This window comes from Eumetopias jubatus, unplaced genomic scaffold, assembly GCF_037043125.1.
Source record: "Eumetopias jubatus isolate StellerSeaLion01/CBP00866 unplaced genomic scaffold, mEumJub1_p1.0 scaffold_5, whole genome shotgun sequence".
NCBI classification, from domain to species: Eukaryota; Metazoa; Chordata; class Mammalia; order Carnivora; family Otariidae; genus Eumetopias; species Eumetopias jubatus.
Genome location: NW_028274811.1, coordinates 88,459,252 through 88,481,415, shown reverse-complemented (window position 1 = coordinate 88,481,415; position 22,164 = coordinate 88,459,252). Strand labels below are relative to the sequence as shown.

At 47.2% G+C, this 22,164-nt stretch overlaps 1 protein-coding gene across 3 annotated transcripts in view; it reads left to right on the top strand.

Moving 5' to 3' along the window:
- The window catches only part of MCC (MCC regulator of Wnt signaling pathway), a 388,904-nt gene that overhangs the window by 305,064 nt on the left and 61,676 nt on the right, over positions 1-22,164 (top strand). For all 3 annotated transcript variants that reach the window (XM_028102838.2, XM_088023429.1, XM_028102839.2), the window contains 3 exons: positions 1,600-1,742; positions 17,401-17,564; positions 19,617-19,823. In XM_028102838.2, the coding sequence (XP_027958639.1) occupies positions 1,600-1,742; positions 17,401-17,564; positions 19,617-19,823 (514 nt within the window). The remainder of the gene's footprint in view (positions 1-1,599; positions 1,743-17,400; positions 17,565-19,616; positions 19,824-22,164) is intronic.

Here is a 22,164-nt window from a genome sequence, read left to right as displayed (position 1 = left end):
TTATTCATCATACACAAAACCTCCTGTTAACTAAAATCAGATTTTTAAGTGCTGATTGAAAGGAGAGCTGATGTATCAGGGCACAATTACCCTCTAGACCAAAAAGTCTACTCTTAAGGTACTTTTTAATTGTTTTCATTCCTAAACCTAATTATTGTTAGCTTTGCAGGTGTCTAATAATTAACTTATTCATAGAACATTAACCTATATTTTTTGCCTTCACCACTCCCATTCTAATTCATAATTTGCATGTCTGGGGGCTTAATATCTGTTAAAAGTCTCCCCAGATTTCTGGATGGCTTTTATTAAAAACACCTTATAAAGCAGGGGCTCAGCTGAATTCCTTTCCTGGGAGGATGTTGATTTCTTGAGAGAACTAGGAACTCTGGGAAGTTCTTCACATTCTCTAATTTATAGATGTGTCTCCCCAGCTTAAAATGGCAGTTGCCTCTTCCCCAAGTTTCAGTGATCACCCATTACCATCTTGGGCTACCCCAAACCCAAGGCTGTAGACTCTCTGCCCCACTGGTGTCCACAACTTCAAGTGAATGCCAAACCAAGAGGACTTCTCTTCCTGGCTTTTCTACACAGACTTTCGTGGGCTTTGCGGCCTCAATTAAATCCCCTGACAGTTTTCTCTTCTGGCTCACTTGTAAAACAAATGCTTCACAGCAGGTTGATTTTGCCCTCTCCCTGTCCGTGTCCATTGTATGTGTAGTGATGGCGGTGGTGTGAGGAAGAGGTATGCCTGTGCTTTGAAAGACGTACTACAATTGTAAGCTTCCTTGACTTGACCATAGCTAGTTCAGGGAGCAAAGGTTGAGGGATTGTGTAGGGCTGAGAAGGGTCGGTGTGTGTGTGTGCAGATGCAACATGGCAGCATTTAAGAGTTGACTTCCTGTTACAGGTACTGACTGATGGGAACAGACCACTGAGTGACGTGCACTCATCCAATGTCCATTTTTGTCCTCTCCCCATCCTCTTTTCCTATCCTGTAACTCCACTGACTTGCTTTAGGGAAAGTAAGTGTGGTATTTACCAGATACACCTCTCAAAGCATCCAGGTTGATGTGCACAGGTAAGGTGCTGGTTTTCCAGTAGCTCCTGCCCCAAAACCTCCTTATATCCTCTTCCAAGGAGAAAGCCCACCAGTGGGGCCCTCCAGGTGATGGGATGGGACATCCCTGTGCACCAGACTCCTGCTTATTTCGCTCGCTGTAGCTTCAGTACTCAGACCAGCTCTCAGGTCTTGGGTTCTTTTTCACGTCAGAATCTGAGGGGTTGAAGAAATTAATTTCTTCAGGGAATCTTAAAAGCAAAAAAGTTTCTAGTAGGCTGTTAGATGGATCTAGTTCAGTATATGGATATGTATGTGGACCCAGGACCCTTTCAGTTTCACACAGGAACCGTAGAGGTGACTGTTCATTTGGCCTGAAAAGAGTCCTAGTCCATATGGCTGAGGAGGGTGGGCAGGGGTAGTAGATCTGTTTGTTTTCTTTCTGAATGTCTTTCTTGTCCTTAGAAGTCATGTTCTCTAGGAATTTGTCTTCTATCTCTGTCAGTGGTAGCTGACTCTTCTTTTTTTTTTTTTTTTTTCAGGGAGGAAGATGAGTACTCAGAACTGCGATCAGAACTCAGCCAGAGTCAGCATGAGGTCAACGAAGACTCTCGAAGCATGGACCAAGACCAGACCTCTGTCTCCATCCCTGAAAACCAGTCCACTATGGTCACTGCTGACGTGGGTGAGTCTGCCTGCCATTTCACGAAGCCAGAGTTTGGTTTCTGGATTGTAATGGGAATTTTAGAAATATGAGGCAGGCTGAATTAAAATTTAGTCAGGGAGTTTGGTGAGTAGATGAAAGCACATCCATTTGATTCCCTTACATGCTACTCTGTTGGAACTAAAGAGGTGAATGAGCTTTCTGCCCTGATGTTTGTGATTCGAACATAGATCACCTCTATTTGAAAATTCTGGAGATAGGGAACCTGCTGAAAAGGCTATTGTAGTATTCCAAGTTACGGTAAAATCTGAGCTATGATGGCCGGAATGGGAAGGGTGGCGACCCATTGTGGTGGAAGAACCAATAGGTTTCAGTAACTGTTGGGTAAGAAGAAATCCAAAATGACTCTAACCTGTTGATCCTGAGTGACTAAGAGAATGATCATAGTTCTTAGTAAGGATGTTCGGTTGAGAAATGAGTTGGGAAATAAATATATTATGTTTGAGATTGTAGAGAAATGTCCATCTGGGAATACTTGGTTTGGTGTATTTTAAACTGCAGGTCATGACCTGTTAGTGGGTCTTGAGATTAAATGAAAAATCTTTTTTTTTTTAAAGATTTTATTTATTTATTTGACGGAGAGAGACACAGAGAGAGAGGGAACACAAGCAGAGGGAGTGGGAGAGGGAGAAGCAGGCTTCCCGCTGAGCAGGGAGCCCGATGCGGGGCTCGATCCCAGGACCCTGGGACCATGATCTGAGCCGAAGGCAGACGCTTAACGACTGAGCCACCCAGACACCCCGAAAAATATTTTTTAAGTGAAATCAAATAGGAAAAAAAATAAAATGACAGTATTACTTCATGAAACTTACTTGTTGAGTATGTGTGTGTGTGATAAGTTGCCGAATGAAATGTTTCTGCTGCGGGCTGCAGTCAACCCACAAAATGTTGCAAAACCACTGGTCTACTTGGAGATGCTTAACTGGATCTTTGGAGAGATTAGGGTTGAGGATAAAAGGCTTTGAAGTTATGAGGTAAGGAGATCTCTGTGGTCAAAAGGGTGTGGAGTCAGAAGAGGGAGGAGCACCATATCTTAGGAAATGTTCACATGTAGGGAAGATAGAAGAAGGACTACGAGAAGGAGGCGTAAACATAGTGTAACTTTCTTAGAACCTAAAATTTTATTGGGGAGAAAGTCTTGAATATAGTACACATTTATATTAATTATGGAAGTGCTGTAACATTAAAGAACATAGTACCATGAGAATTTATCAAAGGAATTTTTTTTAAAAATTTATTTATCTGACAGAGAGAGACACAGCGAGAGAGGGAACACAAGCAGGGGGAGTGGGAGAGGGAGAAGCAGGCTTCCCGCCGAGCAGGGAGCCCGATGTGGGGCTCGATCCCAGGACCCTGAGATCATGACCCGAGCCGAAGGCAGATGCTTAACGACTGAGCCACCCAGGCGCCCCTATCAAAGGAATTTGATTCAGTTTAAGATTCTAAAAGAGCTTCTTCTAGGAAATGACATTTGAGCTGAGAGAACTGGAGAGTAAGTAGGAATTAACCAGTTAAAGGAAGAGATGCATTCAGGGTAGCGTGGGGGAGTGGACGCATTCAAGGAAATGAAAAGAGATCATGGAGGGCCCAGAGATGTGCGGTGGAGGCTGGAAAGGTAGGTGGGAGCCATAGCATGCAGGATCTTGTAGACCATATTAGAGAGTTTGACCATTAATCAAAGATGCACAAGAAACCACTGAAAGATTTGAGTAGTGGGGGAAGGGGATGCAGTGATCAGGTTTGCATTTTGAATCAATCATTCTGTAGTAAAGAGAATCAGTGGATCAAAAATGAATGGGTCAGGGGCGCCTGGGTGGCTCAGGGGTTAAGCGTCGCCTTCGGCTCAGGTCATGATCCCAGGGTCCTGGGATCGAGCCCCGCATCAGGCTCCCTGCTCCGCGGGAAGCCTGCTTCTCCCTCTCCCTCTCCCACTCCCCCTGCTTGTGTTCCCGCTCTCGCTGTGTCTCTCTCTGTCAAATAAATAAATAAAATCTTAAAAAAAAAAAAAAAAAAAGAATGAATGGGGGAGGCCAGCTAGGAAACCATTGCTGAAGTCTCAGTGGGTATGATTATTGCTAGGGTGAGGATGGTGGTAGTTAAGATCTAGAAAGATTTAAAGTTGGCAGGATCTGCTGAAGGATTAGAAACAGAGGGGAAAAGGAAGTATGTATGCAGAGATGTCCTCTAAGTGTCTGGATCGCACAATGGGTGGATGGCATTGCTGAGTCCCAACATTGGAGTGCAGGAAAAAGGACCAGGTGGTTTTGCATCATATTTTGTTTTGTTTTGTTCTACTTGAAGGAAGTGGGAGTGCAGGGTGGAGCGCCTCTGTTTTGTTTAGGTGTAAGTTTGAGGTGTCTCGAGGTGTCTACGTGGAGATGCTTCCAAAGGCAGCAGGTATCAGTGAGAAGCCAAGAGGAGAGGTCTAGGCTGAAGAAAAGCAGCTAGGGGACACTGGGTTATGTGCAGTTACCAAAGCAGTGGGAGGCCGTGGTAGAGCGAGGCGTGCAGAGAACCAGGGCCTAAGCCTTGGGGGCCACCAGCCAGGGAGGAGACCCGGCAGAGCTCCTGGCAAGGATGTGTCCCTCCTCATTTTAGTCTCGGTTTAAATGCACCTCCTCTGAAAGCATCTCATGGGCACTAGCCTGCAACTTCCTGTGTTGACTCTGGCACTGCCCCATTCGTCTCCTTCTATTGAATTGGAATTTTAAATGATGTATTTCTAGTTCTTTGCTTGACTGACCATCCCACTAAATGCCACTGGGCAGAAGCATGTTTATCTACTAGCAGATCTCCAGATCCCACCGCTGGGCCTGGCACATAGTGTGTGTTTGGAGATATTTGCTGGGATGAACATGTGAAGCAGTCAGCGAGTCCATCAAGCAGTCGGCCGGCCAAAGCTGTAGGAGGAAAGGAGGAGAGCCATGTCTGGGAAGTCAGTGGGGACAGAGAAAGCTCTAAAAAGGAAGGGGTCAGTAGGATGGATGTGTGCTGAGGCTAGCAAAGTCATGCACAGCTGCCTACTGATACCGATGTGATCCCAACAGAAATGGGGTGAGGAGTGGAGGCACCTCCTAGATCCTCAGGCTCTTGGCTTCAGGCTGAAATTGCCTCTCTGAAATTCACCTGGAATCCTACCCCGGGCCTTGAGTTAAAACACAGGCAACCTCTGGGGATCATCCCAGCTGTGGGTCCAAGTCCCACGTGCTGCTATACCAGTATCGCAGTCTCTAATCCTAGTGGCCCGAGGCTTCTGGACTCTGCCCTCCAGCTTCGGGAGTGGGACAGGTGCAGACAGCCCAGAAGTTCCCACTCAAGCAAAGAGATACGCCGACGCCGATCCCTCCATTCATGTCTCTGAGTGTGTATTTTATGAAATAAGTGCCCCATGCTCCAATAAAGGTTCTCAGTCAAGTAAGGTTGGGAAGTAGAGGGATAAACCTACTTCAGCGGGCTGGGCATCTTTGCGGTGGGACTTCTCAGAGCTCCTAACAGAGTGCTCAGTAGCTTGGGCTGTCTGCCTGCCTGTGCTGTGAGCTGGCTTCATTTTCCCAAATGATGCATCTCAGATCCTTTCTTTCCATCCTCTTCCCCATTATAAATACGTGTTCCTTATAGCCAGTGATAGTATCTCTGCCAGCGAGACTGAGCTCCTGGAGGGAGGGGACCCCATCTGCCCAATGTCTGTGAGTGTTCTCTGCCCACAGAGGCGGCCTCGATTCATTTATTCAGCAACTCACTGGGTGCTGGGTGAGGGACTGGGGGTGTGAGACACAGGATCTGCCCTCAGGTCGCTGTCCTCGCACGCTCCCATCTCTCGCACCGAGAGTGACGTTCCGTCTCCTGACCACGGACTATCAGCCCCCACAGAACTGGGCGTCCCCCACCTTGGGCCGTGCTGGCCTCCATGCTGCCCCTCACACCTGACCAGCTTGTCTTGCTTCACCGTTCCTTCTTCCTGGAGTGCTCCTTCCCTGAGCCGACCCTCGGCTTCCTCCATCTGTCAGGGCCTGGGTGGAGCACTCTGGCCTTCCCTCACCCTCAACCTGAGATGAGAAGCCAAGAGGAGAGGTCTAGGCTGAAGAAAAGCAGTTAGGAGACACTGGGTTAAGTGCAGTTACCAAAGCAGTGGGAGGCCGTGGTAGAGTGAGGCGTGCAGAGAACCAGGGCCTAAGCCTTGGGGGCCACCAGCCAGGGAGGAGACCCGGCACAGCTCCTGGCGTGGAGGCCAGGCACTCTCCTCCCTTTCTGGCTTCATTTCTCCTCACAGCACTTAGCTCTTCCTGGTGGTTCACTGTATGTGCCTTTCTCTTATCGTGTATTACTAGCTGTTACTAGTCTCTCACGCGAGAATCTAGAATGCAGGCACCACGAGGGCAAGGGTGTCAGCCCTCCTGCATGCCAGTTATCACAGTGCCCACACGGAGGAGGCACCCAGATACCGGGTAGCCGCGAATGCCATCTTGGAGCGCACGCTTCTCCGGAGGATGCAGACAAGCCAACGGGGAATGACCCACAGTGAGGTAAGGCCCACGGCAGGAGGTGGACAGCGGCTCCTAGCCACACCCGGGGGCAGGAGCCTCGGCCAAGACCTCCCTGAGGTCGCATCTAGCAGAAAGCCGAGGGACAGATGGAGGTGAGGCAGGCGAAGAGCAGGGGCAGGAGGAGAGCACGGGAGGCCCGCACCTGCCGGCGCCCCACAGCGGGGAGGAGGAGGGGCGCGTGACGGCTGCGGCGGAGCGCAGTCCCCGGTGTGGTCACTGGAACTGCAAGTCTGCCTCTCCTTACTCCTTTGCCATTTTCCAATTAAACTGCTTCAATAGGGAAAAAAGCTTCCATATATAAACACCATTATAGGAAATCATTAAAAAGCAGCCATTTCATTATGGTTGCTATATTTGCAAGCCTGCATTAGCAACCCAAAGGTTTTCTTGAGCTGGATTTTAAATGCAGAGTTTGCTGCGGTATATTTGCTGATCTTCATTTTAGATAGCCAGAGTTAGTCCCATCTATTCCCTTCATCAGAAAGCACTTTGCTTTTGTTTTCAAGCCCCACCCATCAGAGCCAGCCTGCCCCTTCAGTAAGCTGGCTCCTCGGCACTGTCCCCAGGCCCTGGAGGAGTAAACCAGCAATTTAGAAAGTGCTTTGACTTACCCAACCGGTCCCCGGAAGGAGGAGCGTCCCAGCAGTGTCACATTGCTCTGTTCAAACCTGGTCACACAGTTTGGAAGATAAAGGTAATTAAATAGACAAAGACAAGGCAGGAATCGTAGCTTGGGACCTCTATTCCCTCAGTTTGGCAAAGAGCTCTAGTTAAGAGAGGCTGGCTGTAATAGATAACCTGTTTCGCTCACGTACTTTGTGTCGAGCATTTACATGCATCCTCATGTGTAATCATCAGCCTTGAGAGGAGGCCCGGTAAAGCTCCTCATCTGTAAAATTGGGCTAACAGAGTTCAGAGGGGGTGAGTCACTTGTCCAAGGCCACACAAGCTAATTGGTCGTTGCTGCTGTTGGCGCCCGTGTATCTGTGGATGGCTTCACCCTTACTCAGACGTGCCCACGGTGAGCGTGCCCCGCTTCCTGCAGTCCTCTGAGGTCTCTAGTGCTGGTGGGGCTTGAGGGAGCAGCTGTGACATCACAGCACCTGGCTTAATAGCAGAGTGTTTGTTGTTAATCGAGATTTTGCAGATCTCCATCTTAGAAAACAATGCTTTGAGGCCAAATGATTCTGGGTGTTGCCGTAGAGCAAAACACAGATGTGTGTGTACGGGCTCATTGCAGCACACGTGTTAGTGTGTGTGTGCGGTGTGCTCCCTGGCGGGCTGCTTCCCAGCTCTGTTCGTGGGACGGCAGAGCTCACCTGGAGCAAAGTCCTTGGTCTGATGGACCTTTGCACAGCCTGTGTTGGGTTCGGCTCCTTATTCTGAGATCTCTTCTGGTTTTAGGTGAGAAATTCTTATTTTTCTGGAATCTAGCAATGCTCAACTATTATCCCCTTAGGAATGAAAGGAAGCATATGATACCTTGTTTGCTGGTGGGATCATTTCGATAGAGATTTCCTCCTTATGAGTAGTTTTTGGAGGACAACCAAGGAAGAATTTACACATGAAACCTGGCTCTTTGGCACGGCTGCGATTATGAAATATGTTTAACGTTAAAGCCAGATTTTCCTGGCTCCATGGCCGCTGAGGCTTAATGGCTTCAGGAAAAATGTTCCAAAGTGTCAGGCAGCCACTCCCAGTGAGGAGAAGGGGGGTCGGGCAGGGAGAGGCAGCCCTGCCTCCTCCAAAAAATGGTTTCTGCGGTGTTGGGAGAGAAGTGGTTACAAAGGCAAAGGAGCCTGTCTGGAGAAAATGTGCATTTTATTAGGAGTGAGGGGACTAGACAGCCAGTTATTCTCCAGCAAAGAATTTTTAAAAGACAATCAGGTTATTTGTAACCCGATTCTGGAACTTTGAGGAACCAGTCCATAGGTTGGATGGGGCTGAAAACAGCACCTTGAGTAGTTGATGGAATAGGCTGAGCCCTTTGTTGCCCTTTTTCCCCATCCCCTTACTTTAATAGGGCAGCTTAATTTCTCCCAAGAGGTTCACAGCGTTGGGCGTCCCTGAGAACCAAGCCCAGAGGAGAACTTTGAAGTTTTGAACAGGGACTCACCGGAGGACTCTTTGGGATGGCTGTGTGCTTTCTCCTTGGGATCTGAGCCTGCTCAAACAAAACCTGTCTGTGTGCGTCAGCAAGGCAGAGTGACTGAGGAGTCCATCTAAAATCATTCTGGAACTTTGCTTAGAGTGATCAAGCTTAAAGGCAGGAAGGGTCACTGCCCCACTTCAGTTTGTGTTACTTTGGAATATTTCCCTCAAATTGTACTCAATAATTTTTTTCAGCCCCTCAAAGACACTCGGGGTATAAGATGCAAATGGCAAGGCTTTGACCCACCACATCTGTTCAAAATGAGTTCCCATCAATGTGGGGTTTCAGGAACTCCTTTTATAATGTAAGTAGTCTAGATTTTCTAAACAGACTATGTCCCTTCAGGTTAGATTGGGTTTTTGGTGATTTAAACTCATGACATAAAGCCAGCATTCTAAAGAAGTGTTGCTTCCAAGACCAGCCCGTGAAGGCCTGTTTTCATCTGTAATGGGAGTGAAGTAGGGGACCTCACTAATGCTACTACCACCCCAACCATTGTTCTGGGGGAAAGGATCGTGTCGACCACATTTGGCTGTTAGAGGCACATCCGCCCCCTTCGGGAAGTTCTCCCATCCCTGCCACAGCGAGAGCCTTGGGGTCTGGGACGGGTACCTACAGCCTACTCTGCATTCGTCCACTGTTTGCTCCCGAGGGGCTTAAGATGAGGGCCGGTCTGAAAAGGGCCCTTGAGCTGAGATGGGAGACCAGGCACGGAGGAAGGGCCCTTTGGACCAGAGATTAGTGAGCTTGGGGGAGAGCTGTCAGAGGTGATGCTGTAGAGACACAAACTGCGCTAAAACGGCAAACTGACGATAGCAAAAATGAAAACAAATTCAGGCTGCTAAGATTTGGCTGAAATGGAAGTCCTGAAAATACAGCTTTGTTTTCTTCAGGGAAAAGAAACCCATCACTCCTGGCGAAGTTAGGACATGGCCAGGGTGGTGGCTGGTGGCTACCCCCCTGATCCGTGCCTGTGGCCTTGGGGGGGATTTGGATGTGGCAATGACACTTTTTCAGGAGAACATTTTGGTTCCCGTGGCTGCACTGAGAAATGGATCATCATAGGGGTCCCCACGTCACGTCATGCCTCAGTGTACCCACGCTCTGTCAGGCCTCCTTGCCTTGAATGGTAAGGTATTTCTTTCCCCTCAACTTTTTATTTGAAAAACTTCAAACTTACATAAATGGTAGAATGAACCCCAGTAAACCCTTTGCCTAGACTGACTAGTTGTTAACATTATGCCACATTTGATTTTGCACACACGCAGAAATATTTTTCCGGAGCTATTTGAAAGTAAGTTGCAGACCTCATGATGCTTCACCCTAAAAATATCAGCACAAACCTCTTAAGAACGGGGAACGTCTCTTTTTTAACCACAGCACTTTTATCATACCCGAGAATTTTAACCCAGATGGAACATTATTTATAGTCCATATTCCAATTCCCTCCAAATGTACCATTCATGTCTTTTGTTGCTTTTGTTTAATCCAGGATCCAGTCAAGGCTCACACATTATATTTAGTTACCACGTCTCTTTATGTTCCTTTCATCTAGAACAGGTACCCCCACCTTTCCTGTCCTTCATGACATTGACGTTTCTGAAGAGGCCAGGTTTGTAGTGCCATAGAAGGTCCTCAGTCTGGATGGTCTGATTGTTTTCTTGGTATTAGATTTGAGGTTAGCATTTTTTGCAAGAATATACAGGGGCAATGATGGGCCCTCACGACTGTCGCCACAGGAAGTTCATGATAGTTTGTCTATGGTGCTGTTAATGGTGATGTTGAGGTGTTTTTAAGCTATAACAACACCATTCCTCCGTGTTCTCTTGCCTTCGGGAGATGCAGACCCTGTGTATATTACGCAGGGTGCAACCTGCCTGGATACTGTCTTTCTCCTTTCTCACAGACCCTTCCATCTCCACCTTCTATTTCTCCATTTGCTCTGTTGCTTTGTTCTCGTTTTGCTTCTTCCTCCCTGCATGCAAGGAGGGAACTGCTTATACAGGAAAGCCACAACCCTCCTTGTTTCAGCCTTGGAGCCACAACAGGGGCTGGACTGTTAAGTCCCTAAGGACATCACCTCGGGCCTCTTAGCAGAACATCTAGGTTGCTGCTGAAAGAATCTTGTAGCTCTTTCCTCTACTTGACTTGCCTTACAAGGCGCACCATGTGTGGCCATCGGAACAGAGGTGGGGGGACGTGTGCTGGTGGGGGTTACGGTTATGCCCTGAGCTGCTGCACCGCATAAGGGAAGGCCTTTGGACTGTGTGCAGCAAGCCTACAGTTCCTTTTGACCCTCAGACCGGCTCAGATTCACTGTGCCTAACAGCTCTAGCTTGAGTGGACACATCCACCTTGGGGATCCACCCAACGGAAAGCTTTCTGCCTTTTTAGCAGGGTGTGTTCTGCCCCAAGATAGGTCTTAGATTTGATGATTCTTTAGCAGTGAGCAGATGAACAAAAACCAGATACTTAAAAAGTTGATTTACAAAAAGTCTTTCTTTTACACGTTCAACTCGGGTAGTCTTTACTTAGCACAATCCACTGTTGTGAGCATCTGGGAACACAAGGACTAATAAACAGTCATTGGTCCCCAGGACTGGGCTTAGTAGGGTCGATATGTCAGTTAATAAATAATTACAGGGAATGCAATGCCTCAAAGAAAGAAGTAAATACAAGACTATGGGGGATGGGCGAAATGTGTGAGGGGAGTGGGAGATACAGGCTTCCGGTTACCAGATGAGGAAGTCACAGGGATGAAAGGCACAGCAGAGGGAATATAGTCAGTGATATTAAAATAGCACTGTGTGGCGACAGCAGCTACACCTGGGAGCATAGTGTAGTGTATAGACTTGTCCAATCACTGTGTTGTGCACCTGAAACTAATATGACATTGTATGTCAACTATAGTACAATTTAAAAATTTTAAAGGAAAAAAAAATTTTTTAAAGACTGTAGGTAATTAGGGAAGGCTTACAGAAAAGGGTATTTCGAGGCAAAGCTTGAAAAAGGAGCCCTTAGGAAGAGGAGGAGAGGCTTCCAGACGAGGCAGACACATGGCCATTTACTCTGGACGGGAAGCCTCAGGAGTGTGTACTCTGGAGGCTGGGGCTGTGTTTTGGAGCAGATCCATTCTGGTACAGGTGGACAGCTCAGAATCAGGTAGACCGGGGGAGTGTTTCTAGTGTCTCATGTTTTATTGGGGTTAGGGTTTTTACAGGGGGTTCAAAGAAAAACAAAGAACAGGCAGCCTCTGACACCTGATTCAAAATGAGCCAACTCTTGCATAGTTTCTTATATGGAACTCAGGGGGTAGACTGAGTGGTTCCTGAGGGAAAGAGAAGAAAACTAGTGTATGTGTTTAACCAAGCCAGAATGCTGGTTAGGCTTAATTTTCGTAGCCGTGAATGCCCTCTGACCCTCTTTCTGGATTCTCCTAGTACTTGGGTCTTCCCTCAAACAGCAACATAAAAACCTAAGCCTCTGGAGTCTCATTAGAAAAGTTAACCTGAGCTGCCGTGTCTTCAGCTCCTCTCAGAAATGTAACTGGGAAAAGTCCTATTCAGAACCGACAGCCGAGGCGGGGCTGCAGATGGACAGGGGCCGGGGGGCAGTGAGCGGCAGTGAGGGAAGCAGAGGGGCGCCGTGGCCATGCCAAGTCCGAAGGGGCCGGCTGCCGGCCACTGCACACATGGCGGCTGTGTGAGGAGCCAGGCCCCGTATTGCCAGGCCTGACTTGACAAGAAGAGCCATAAATTCTAGTAACTTTCAAATGCTGACAATTAATTCAAAACTGTTCTAAAAAAAAAAAAAAACCAAAAGGGCCGTGTCAGATACCTACTCCTGCCGTCCAAACAACACGCATCCTGGGCCGCAGGTGGCTGGGCTGCATCCTCTGGTCAAAGGGAGATGCTCGTTCCACTTAATCATCTGTGTCCTCTGTCTCGTCTTTACAGCAAATTGGACAACTGGAAGGCACCGTGCCAAGATTGTGCGAACTTAGTCCTTCCCAGAAGTCCCTTCACGTTGTACTTGAATGGCCCATGGCTTAATTTTAATTGAAGGTTAGCATAAGAAGAAACCATATGAAATCTGCCTCTCTTTGAAACTGGGTCTGAGGAGCCTGGCAATGCCATTGCTTTACACCACATATGAAGTCCCATATACCTCAATTCTTTTAGATTCTGTGGCTGAAAACACAGTGTCTCTCTTGGGAAAATGGAATGCTTCCTCCTTTCTGACGGGAGAGGTTTTATTTTCGCTCTGGCTGCCAGGAAGCTCAGGGCTAAGTGGAAGAGTCTGCCCCAGCAGCCGTGTGAGCCTCCGTCAGCGTCCTTGGCCTTTCCCTGGGTCCGGTCACTCTGTTTCCCCCTTACGTGCGGGTGTTTGCTACAGGCCACTTCAAATTCTTCTTTGGAAAGAGAAAAATAACCTCCATTAAAAGAATGCGTATCCTATACGAAGGGCCTCCTCTTTGTCCTCGGCACAGGGGGCCAAGCCATCACCTTTCTTAAATAAAGCACAGCACAGCCTGAGGTGCTGTAGCAGGTCTGCCTCCGTGTCACCCTCATGACAAGTGTGGAGCTCAGTGGCAGGATGTACATTCAGAGTTGTGCCACCCTCACCACCATCCGTTTCCAGGACTTTCTCATCCTCCCAAACAGAAACCGTGTGTCTGTAAGCAGCATTGCCCTACCCCTGGTAAGCTCTACTCTTAGGTCCCTCATCTCAGGGAAATCATGTAACATTTGTCCTTTCGGAACTGGCTTATTTCTGGTATAATCTTCTCAAGGTTCATCCATGTTGTAGCATGCATCCAAATTTCCTTCCTCCTAAAGGCTGAATAACATTCCGTTGTGTATATAAGCCACATTTTGTTTTTCCATTCATTGGTCAGTGGACACTTGGGTTGCTTCCACCTTTGACTGTTGTGTCTAAGGTTGCTATGAACATGGGTGTACAAGTATCTATTTGAGCCCTACTTACAACTGTTTTGAAATTGGATTGAGAAATGGGACTGCTGGAGGATAGGGTAGTTTAATTTTTGAGGAACTGCTATAGTGTTTTTCACGGAGATTGCACCATTTTGCGTTCCCACCAGTAGGGCACAAGGATGCTAATTTTCTCTCCATATCCTTACCAACACATTATGTTATGTTGTTGTAAACAGTAGCCATCCTGATGGGTGTGAGGTGACATCTCGTTGTGGCTTTGATTTATGAATGAGGCACCTTCTGCACCGTCTGGAATGCTTGGCCCCTGTCTCTGTTTACTCTGCTCCTCTGGTCCCTTAACCAGAGGTCCCTTGATCTCTCTCGCATTTTGCAGAAACTCCCACTGCCTCAACCTGTGGTATTGATGCTCTCCTCTGTGGCAGGGGCCGGATGATGCAGAGCATCGTAGGTCGGGAGAAGGGACTGAGAATTTATTCCAACTCAGTGTCTAGAGGAATATGGCACAGACTCTGAAAGCTAATTCCACCCTGTATGGAGCAGCACTGGGCTCGGGGTGAATGGTGGTGAGTGATTGGTGCTGGGCGGCAGCACTCAGGGAACCCAGGATAGCTGCTCCTGCCAGCCTAGCCACCTTGCCCTCCTAAACTGAAGAACGACAAAAAGACAGCCACGTGTCACCCGATCACTAGTGGGACTTGGATCAAACCATTGTGCAGAACTCAGTGGGTAACAGGCGGGAGTGTCTAGGGTTCATCATCCAACCTGTGTCTTAGACATTTGGCTTCCTAAGACCACAGAAAGCATTAAGGGCCCTCTTTGGTTCAAAGGGAAGACGCTCAGCTGGTTTCAGTCTGGATGTTCATTTACATACCCTCCTCATCTCCTGATTCTCCATCCTGTACCAGCACCATGTTCTCTGTGGTCACTTTCCCCGGGGTGGTAGTGGACAGCTGAGAGAAGGGACTGTGGCATTTCCTCGTACACCTGTGAGCCTCCCAGGGTTGAGGAGAGTCTCTTACTTATTTTTGTACCCTGCTGCTAGCCTGAGGCCAGGGCTCAGCAACTGTTTGGTTAAGCAATGAGAAAGAAGTATCGGCCAGATTTATACACCCTCCCCCTGTTCCCCAAAGCCCAACATCATCGGCATGCAGCCTGGTTCCACCTCTAGGTCCTGCCAGAAGATCCCAGAGCAGACATGTCCAGTGTGATCACTGTATCAGGTGGAGCTGTGCTGGGGAAATCCAGATGGAATGGGTGAATAGAACCATCTTTCTTCCTCATCGCACTCATAAGCACTTAATAATGCAAATAATTCAGGAGTTATGTGAACTCCAGCTCTGTGTACCAGGAGCCCTGCAGCTCGAGGTAAATGATCATTTGGAGAAATTTCTCCGATTATTACTTACAATTAAGTGTGCTTCAGAGAGAGTTCTAGCGGCATGCTCTGGACCTCCTTAGCTTGAGCTGGTGGTGGGCACCTGCGGTGCCCTTCTCCAGAGGACCTTCTGCAGTGAGGACTGTCCCCCAGTTGTTAGCAGCTCAGGGCATGGTCTATGATGAGGACAAAAAGCATAAGGTTGATGTAAAACAGGCTGCTGCTGGCAGTCTGTGTTTCCAGTCTGTCTCTTAAATACATGATGTGAGGTTCATATTTGCCCACTTAAAAGTAATTCTTGATCGCCTACATTCTTCTATGTTGGAGATACAGTGGTGAGGAAGATCAAAGTTTCTTCTTCATGGAGCTCACGTTTCAGTAGAGAAGAGATAATAAACACATGAGTCAGATCAGGTAGTGGTAATTGCCACGAAGAAGATAGGATAATGGGGTAGGGACTGAGCAGGGAGAAGAGCCAGAACCCCATGCTTTTTAGATAGGGAAGAGCTTGGTGAAGAGGGGGCATCTGAGCTGAGACCTGAGTAAGTGGAGACTTGGGTGGAAATCAGTCTTGGCAGAGGAAACAGCAAAGGAGAAGGAGGCATGCTCCAGGGATGGAGAGAAGGTCAGGAGTGTGAATGGAGCGGAGCGAGTAGGGGGGAGGTAGGCAGATGAGGCAAGGACAGGGTCCGTGGTTCTCACCCTGGATACATGTGAGAGTGATCTGAAGACCTTTAAAAATTTTCCCAGTGCCCAAGCCCTACCCCCCAGAGACTGTGATTTAATTGGTCTGCGGTGGGGCCTGCACAGGGGTAATTTATAAAAAGTCCCCAGAAAATTCCACAGTGCAACCTGCACTGCACCTTGAGAACATGATCAGTCTTGATCATGCAGAGTCTTACAGACTCTGGTGAGGAGTCTGGGCTTGAGCTGAATGACAGTGGGACGCCATTAGGTAGTTTGGGCTAGGGGAGTAACATCTGACTTATGTCCTTGAGAGCCTCGCTTTGGCTGCAGTGTGGGGAGTGGAGGTTGGAGGTTGTTCGGGTGGGTTCAGTGAAGAAATGATGGTAGCCTGAACTGTGGTGGTATTGGTGGAGATGGTAAGAAGAGGTCCCTTTGGGGATAAGTTTCGGAGGTTGCCCTCACAAGGTGGATTGGGTTTAAGGATGTGGGGCAAAAGGAAATGAAGCTTGCCTGACAGGTAACCTGAATAACTGAGCTGATGGTGGTGCCGTTCACAGAGCTGGGAAGGAGTAGGTGTGAGAGGAAGGGGAATAATTGGATCCATTGGTTGGTGTGAAAGCCTCGGGCTGTCTTCTCTCTAGATTCAGGTAACTTGGGAGATCCAGGCAGTCAAATAAGGTTGACCAAAAGATTCTGATATATTCTGTTACTATAGTACTGAGTTTTTCGACGTCTTCCAAAGGTAAGCCCCAATGGACTGTTTTAGTGCATGGAAGCTGTGATGAGAAGGGAGGAGAAACAAAGAAGAGAAATTGAAGATGTTGAGCTTCTTTCATGTAGGAATCAGACTGGATGTAGGGGAGGAATGCCCTTTGAGAGGCTGCTTAACACCTGTCTTGCTATAATCCAAAATAGCAGGTTATTTGTGTTTGACTTTAAGGGGATTTTTTTTCCCCAGCAGAATTATCTTCTAAAATATTTGTAGCTCATACTAAGATTATAATTAATTTTTCTTCCCAGACCAGGCCCTAGATGTCCAACAATTAAAAGTAACCCAGAGTTTTCACCTGGGTGGCTCCGTTAGTTAAGCATCCGACTCTTGATTTTGGCTCAGGTCATGATCTCAGGGATGTGAGATCAAGCCCCAAGTCATGGAGCCTGCTTAGAATTCTAAGGGAAAAAAGCAACCCAGATTTTTTTAAGGCAGGATCAAATTATTAGAATGACTTACAAGACCTTTACATGGAGAACAGTATGAACTTCATTAGAAGAGTTTACTTCTCCCCTGATGGAAAAGTGGGTTAAACTGCAATGGTAGAGCACATTGATTGGTCATATCAGAAAAAAGTCCTGATTATAAGCTCACTGAAGGCAAGGACTGTCTCTTACCGTTTTTGTTTTTGTTTTTTAATGCCTAGTGTCTCTGCTCACTCTGGGCCTTTTTGTTTTGTTGAGTAAAGCTCTGAGATCTTTGCTGAAACTCTTTCTGGAGTCGTACTTGTCTGAATAGCTAAGGAGGAAGGTTGACCAGAAGGCTTTTGAAGTCCCAACAGGGACTTCCCCTCTATATTTCAGCCTCTTCTGGGACCCTTCTTTATTCTTACCAAAGAACTTGAGACATAGCTCCCTTCCAGTGAAAGACTAGAGCATTTAGTGTGGTATGGCTGTCTAGAAAATGACCGTGGTCTGAAACTCCTTAACAAAGGCTCTACCTTGGCTCTAAGCCTCAGAGGCGGTACGTACCAGCAGCCTATGACATGAGGCCGCATAGCATTAAAGAAAGTCTAGAATATCAGGCTCCCGTTGCCATTCCATTTTACTGACTGGGTCCCTCATGGTGAGTGAAATGGAGAGCATCCATTCCCCACCTGCCTGCTTAACTCATCATGTCCACCTTCACTCACAGATAATTGCAGTGACCTGAACTCAGAGCTGCAGAGGGTGCTGACGGGGCTGGAGAATGTCGTCTGCTGCAGGAAGAAGAGCAGCTGTAGCCTCTCCGTGGCCGAGGTGGACAGGCACATCGAGCAGCTCACCACGGCCAGTGAGCACTGTGACTTGGCCATCAAGGTATACGCTCCCCATTCTGGCTGGCTCTTTGAGAGCATGTGAGGGAAATGGTCAGATCTCTTTCTTCTTAAGTGTGGTTTTCTCAAATACCTCTTAGGAATGAGTGTTTCTAAGAAAACGGTACTATACTTTGGACCGCCAGGGAGAGGTAGGAGCCCTGTAAATTTTTGTTGGGCTGAATCATGTTAAAAAAAAAAAAAAAGTCATTATGTCAGCAGTCAAGATCACTGGCTTTTCAGCAAAAGTGACGGTTTCCTTGAAAACTCAGACTCCTAGTATTGAACCGTATCATTTTAGTGTGGCCCATCATGTAGCACTCGCAAGCTGTAGGATTAACTTGGAAGTTTTATTTAAGCTTTAAGGCCTCTCGTATATTAATTCAGAAGTTAGCAATTCATGGTGCTAACAAGAGGGAAGTTCAGGGCCTGAGTGAGTCATCTGTCCTGAGCACACTGGACGAGGCCTCAGCCACACCTTCCACAGCCTTCCATCTTGGTGCCTTGGGAGCTCGAATGAGGAATGTGCTGCATCTGCACAGACTCCTCATGAGCAATGGGAATGCCAAGGCCTATTGATACTGGGCCTCTGGTATCCGTGTATGACTTCACCATAGCTTAGTAACCTAGGCATAGCAGTTCAAACTGAAAAGTCTGGGAGGAGCCCACGTAAAGGGAAAATGTGACACATTAATTGAAAAATCCCTTCGACACCAGGCCCAAGGTTCTATCCACAGGAATCCTGGCTTTCACAAAAGCGCTGTGGTATCATCTCAAGGTAAACCAGGATTCATATTTATAACACAGCTGGTTTCCCATCTCATTCATCGCAATTATAAATAGTTGATACGGTTTGGGGAGGCAACCGCTGGCGTTTCTTTTGTTGGAGTCTCCGAGGCCCCGTATTTGATTGTAATGTCAATTTGGGTGTTAGTCCTGGCCTCAGCATTGCGAGGGCAGGAGGGTGTTGAGGGTTTCTGCCAACCAGCAGGGGACGGACAGAGTGGGCCTGGAGCAGGGCTGCGGAGAAGAGCCTCAGATTTGAGGGGAAGGATGAAGCCCCAGTGTGGAAAGTGACGGCAAGATTTGTGTAATTTCTTCGTCACGGAACCAATGTGGGCATCCGAGGGTGTAATCCCCTCACATTCTTGCATTTTTGAGACCACCTGTTTCTCCTCACATCTCCTCACATCTGCCTTTTGCCCTACATGGTCCTCCTCCCTCTTTTTTCCATATCAGTTTGTTGACTTACGCTTCCTATGCCAAAGGGCAGTGGATGGGAATGAATAGTTTCTGAAGCCAAGCAGAATTACTTCTTCCTTTTTTCCCCCCTAATTTTAGGCATGTCTCTTCTCCATTAATACTACATCTTAAATGAATTTGTAAAAGTCTCTCCAAGTACTATTAAGATTCTATTCTTTTTCGCTCATAGCTGTCTTATTAATTAATGAAATCCCTGCTGTCTTAGAAGCATCTACAGTGAGCTTCGTCTTTTCTGTGTCACTGAGGTTTATTTTTGTCTTCCACATCTTGGGACTGAACCTCATTCACACCCTCTGAATTCTGATGTGACACCAAAAGCTGGAAATGGTGATGTGACTTCTGCTATCCCAGAGTTGCAGCATGGGAGGCCTGTGATTTGGGAAACTTCAAGTTAGCTTTTGTATGCTGTTTGCAACTTCGCACTTGCACTGTGAAGCCCACTGACGGGCTTGCCGTCCGGTTGTGTGTATTTACCAACCCCGCAACGTGGACGGAGGACGGAAGCATTTGTGTGGATGTGGCCGTCAGAGCCACAGATAGACAAACGTCCCATGAAGGGACTGTGTTGTTCTGACTCTGGGGACTGTTGGGAGACGCAGACTGTGACCCAGGCAAGTGACAGAGCCTTCTCTGAAAATGGGGAGAGGGTGATTTGGGGGTAGTCATGGTTAGTGTTAGCAGCGAAAGGACCGTGGAACCCACTCCTCTGTCGACACTCGCACCCATCCTGCCTATTGTCTTCCCCTCTCCTTGCTCCCAGGGAACCCACCGGGCTCGTCTTTGTGTTTTCCAGACAGTCGAGGAGATTGAAGGGGTACTTGGCCGGGACCTGTATCCCAACCTGGCCGAAGAGCGGTCTCGTTGGGAGAAGGAGCTGGCCGGGCTGAGGGAAGAGAATGAGAGCCTGACCGCCATGCTGTGCAGCAAAGAGGAGGAGCTGAACAGGACCAAGGCCACCATGAACGCCATCCGGGAGGAGCGGGACCGGCTCCGGAGACGGGTGAGCGCACCCAGTGCGGCCTTGACCAGGCCTTCCCCCCGGGCTGTGGGCCTGGAAGACAGACAAGCATGTAAGAGCCAAGGGCAGCCCCAAGAATTTTGTGGCACTTGTAGTCTTGGGAATCTCCATCCCTTTCTGACCAGGAAGTCATTCTCAAAAGGGGAGTAGTTTTGAAAGCGCTGAGGTGTGCAGGTAAGATTTTAAAAAACACTGTTCTCTGGGATCACAAATCTAAGTGGATGGTAAAATTTTATCAGTGCAGTGATTCTCAAACCATTCTCCAGGGTATGCACGTCTTCCCCAAACTCAATTAAAATGTTCTTCCTTTAAGATAGACTAATAATATTTTATAATTTGCAGAAATAAATAGAATTTTCCCCTTTGCAGTTTCTTCTATAGAATTTTCTTTAAATTTGTAGTACCTGCTCTCACTTACCTGCGGGGAGTCTAATGTGAAGTGTCCTCTCCTCTAGTGCATTTATTAAGGTTATGACAATCATATGTGTGTATGTGTGTGTTTATGTATGTACGCATGTGTCATTTCTGGCATTCACCCCAACTTACCAAATGGTTCTACGGCCTGCAGCAGCCTTTGGAACAGAAGGCACCAAAACTTGCTTAGGAAATACATCCTTTGCTGAAGGAGCTGATGTTTCAGCAGAGTCATGTTTGGCAGAATTGTTAAAGCACTCAGTTTTCTAAAGACAGGGTATTTTCTCCCCCCTCTCCGGAACCCACAAGTACTTCTTTGTTTGGCTGTGAATTTGATCTGTGATTGGTCTGGAGTAGAGCAATGAATTCTTCGATCGGAAACATACCCTCTGAACTTCACTTTGAATTACTAGACCGGCTTTACTGTCTTTCTCAATCTTGGCAATATTTGCAGCTTGCTTTCTAGCTGTGCTCTGACTGGCAATTCTGCACGCAGATAAAGCCAGCTTAGAGGGGAAAAGTATGTCTAGTAGATCCCTCATCCTTCACCATTGCTCTCGCTCCCTTGCTTTTAAAGAACACCTTGGAAATAACTTGTCTTCCGCAAGGTCAGCATGTGTACACCAGTCTGTTCTAAATGCACACACAAGTTTTCTTGGCTGCCATTATGCACGGATATGGAAGAAATGACTATTTTTGAATATTACCACCTCCTGTCCTCATGTATGGCTCATGTCATAATTAAAAGGCCAGCATTCCTACCTGTCCTATCTGAGCATGATTTTGTCTGAACTCACGTGCCTAAGCTTATTTTCAGTCCCCAGCTGGACGGGATGCCTTTCTCCACTCTGGCATCGGCAGGTGTAAATCATCCCAGTCAGCAAAGACTTTATCTGGGCAAGCTGATGAAATGCACTTAGTGCTGAGGTCCACACCACCTGGAATTTCCTGGGTTACACTCCCTGATTGTTATGACTAATGCCCTAATTAGGCGTGCTTGCTCTTAGTGTGCACATTCGGATGGTGCATGTTTTGTGAAGGAAATGTTGGTCTTAGGTGTAATTGCATATTGTGGTTTAGAATAAATTTCCTCCTCTCAACCTGAGTTACTAACGTACAAGACAGCTCTGGATTGTGACAAGTAGAGGATGAAAAGCCAGTCCCCCTTCTGTGCAAATATGTTCTCCAACTCTGGAGATTATGAGAACAGCGTAATGTAGTGGTACTGTTACAATGTACCTGGGGTCACAGCCTGACCTACCAAGTCACTGTGAACCTTGAGCAAGTTACTAACCTCTCTGTGTCTCACTGGACTCTGCCATGGAGTGGGAATAAGAATAGTATCCAAGGCAGGAAAATCAGTTAATACTCATAAAGCACTTAGACAACCTTTATTACTACCTTTTAAGTTTTGTAGTTAATATGGTTTTATATAATCTGTATTTCCATTACATCCAAATCATGAAATGTTGAGGAACTTGTGTCTCTTCCTCAACTGGAAATGTCCTCAGGAATGTGCATACCTATCCATGACTTAATCTCTCTGTATTTCAAAACTAATTGTGGGTCTCATAGAATTTACTAGCTGCCTTTGAATGCCAGTTTACTAGACTTTCAATGTTGGATCGCTTCCACCCACCACCACCCAATATATTTTATTTCCCTGAGGAGGAATCTGTCTCCTGTGGTTCATTTTCTTCTGTTCTTCATGATGTGTAGCTCTTTGGAATGACTAAGGTAGTTTCATTTCCATCTCTGTGATACCACATGATACATGGCTTATTTGCCTTTGCTGTCTTTAGAGCAGGTCTGAATTCACAGTTGGTCAGAGTTGCCTGAAAAGCAGCTGGGGCCACTTTTTTTTTTTTTCATTGCCCACATTCACTGTATAGAATTTGAACTGACCAGA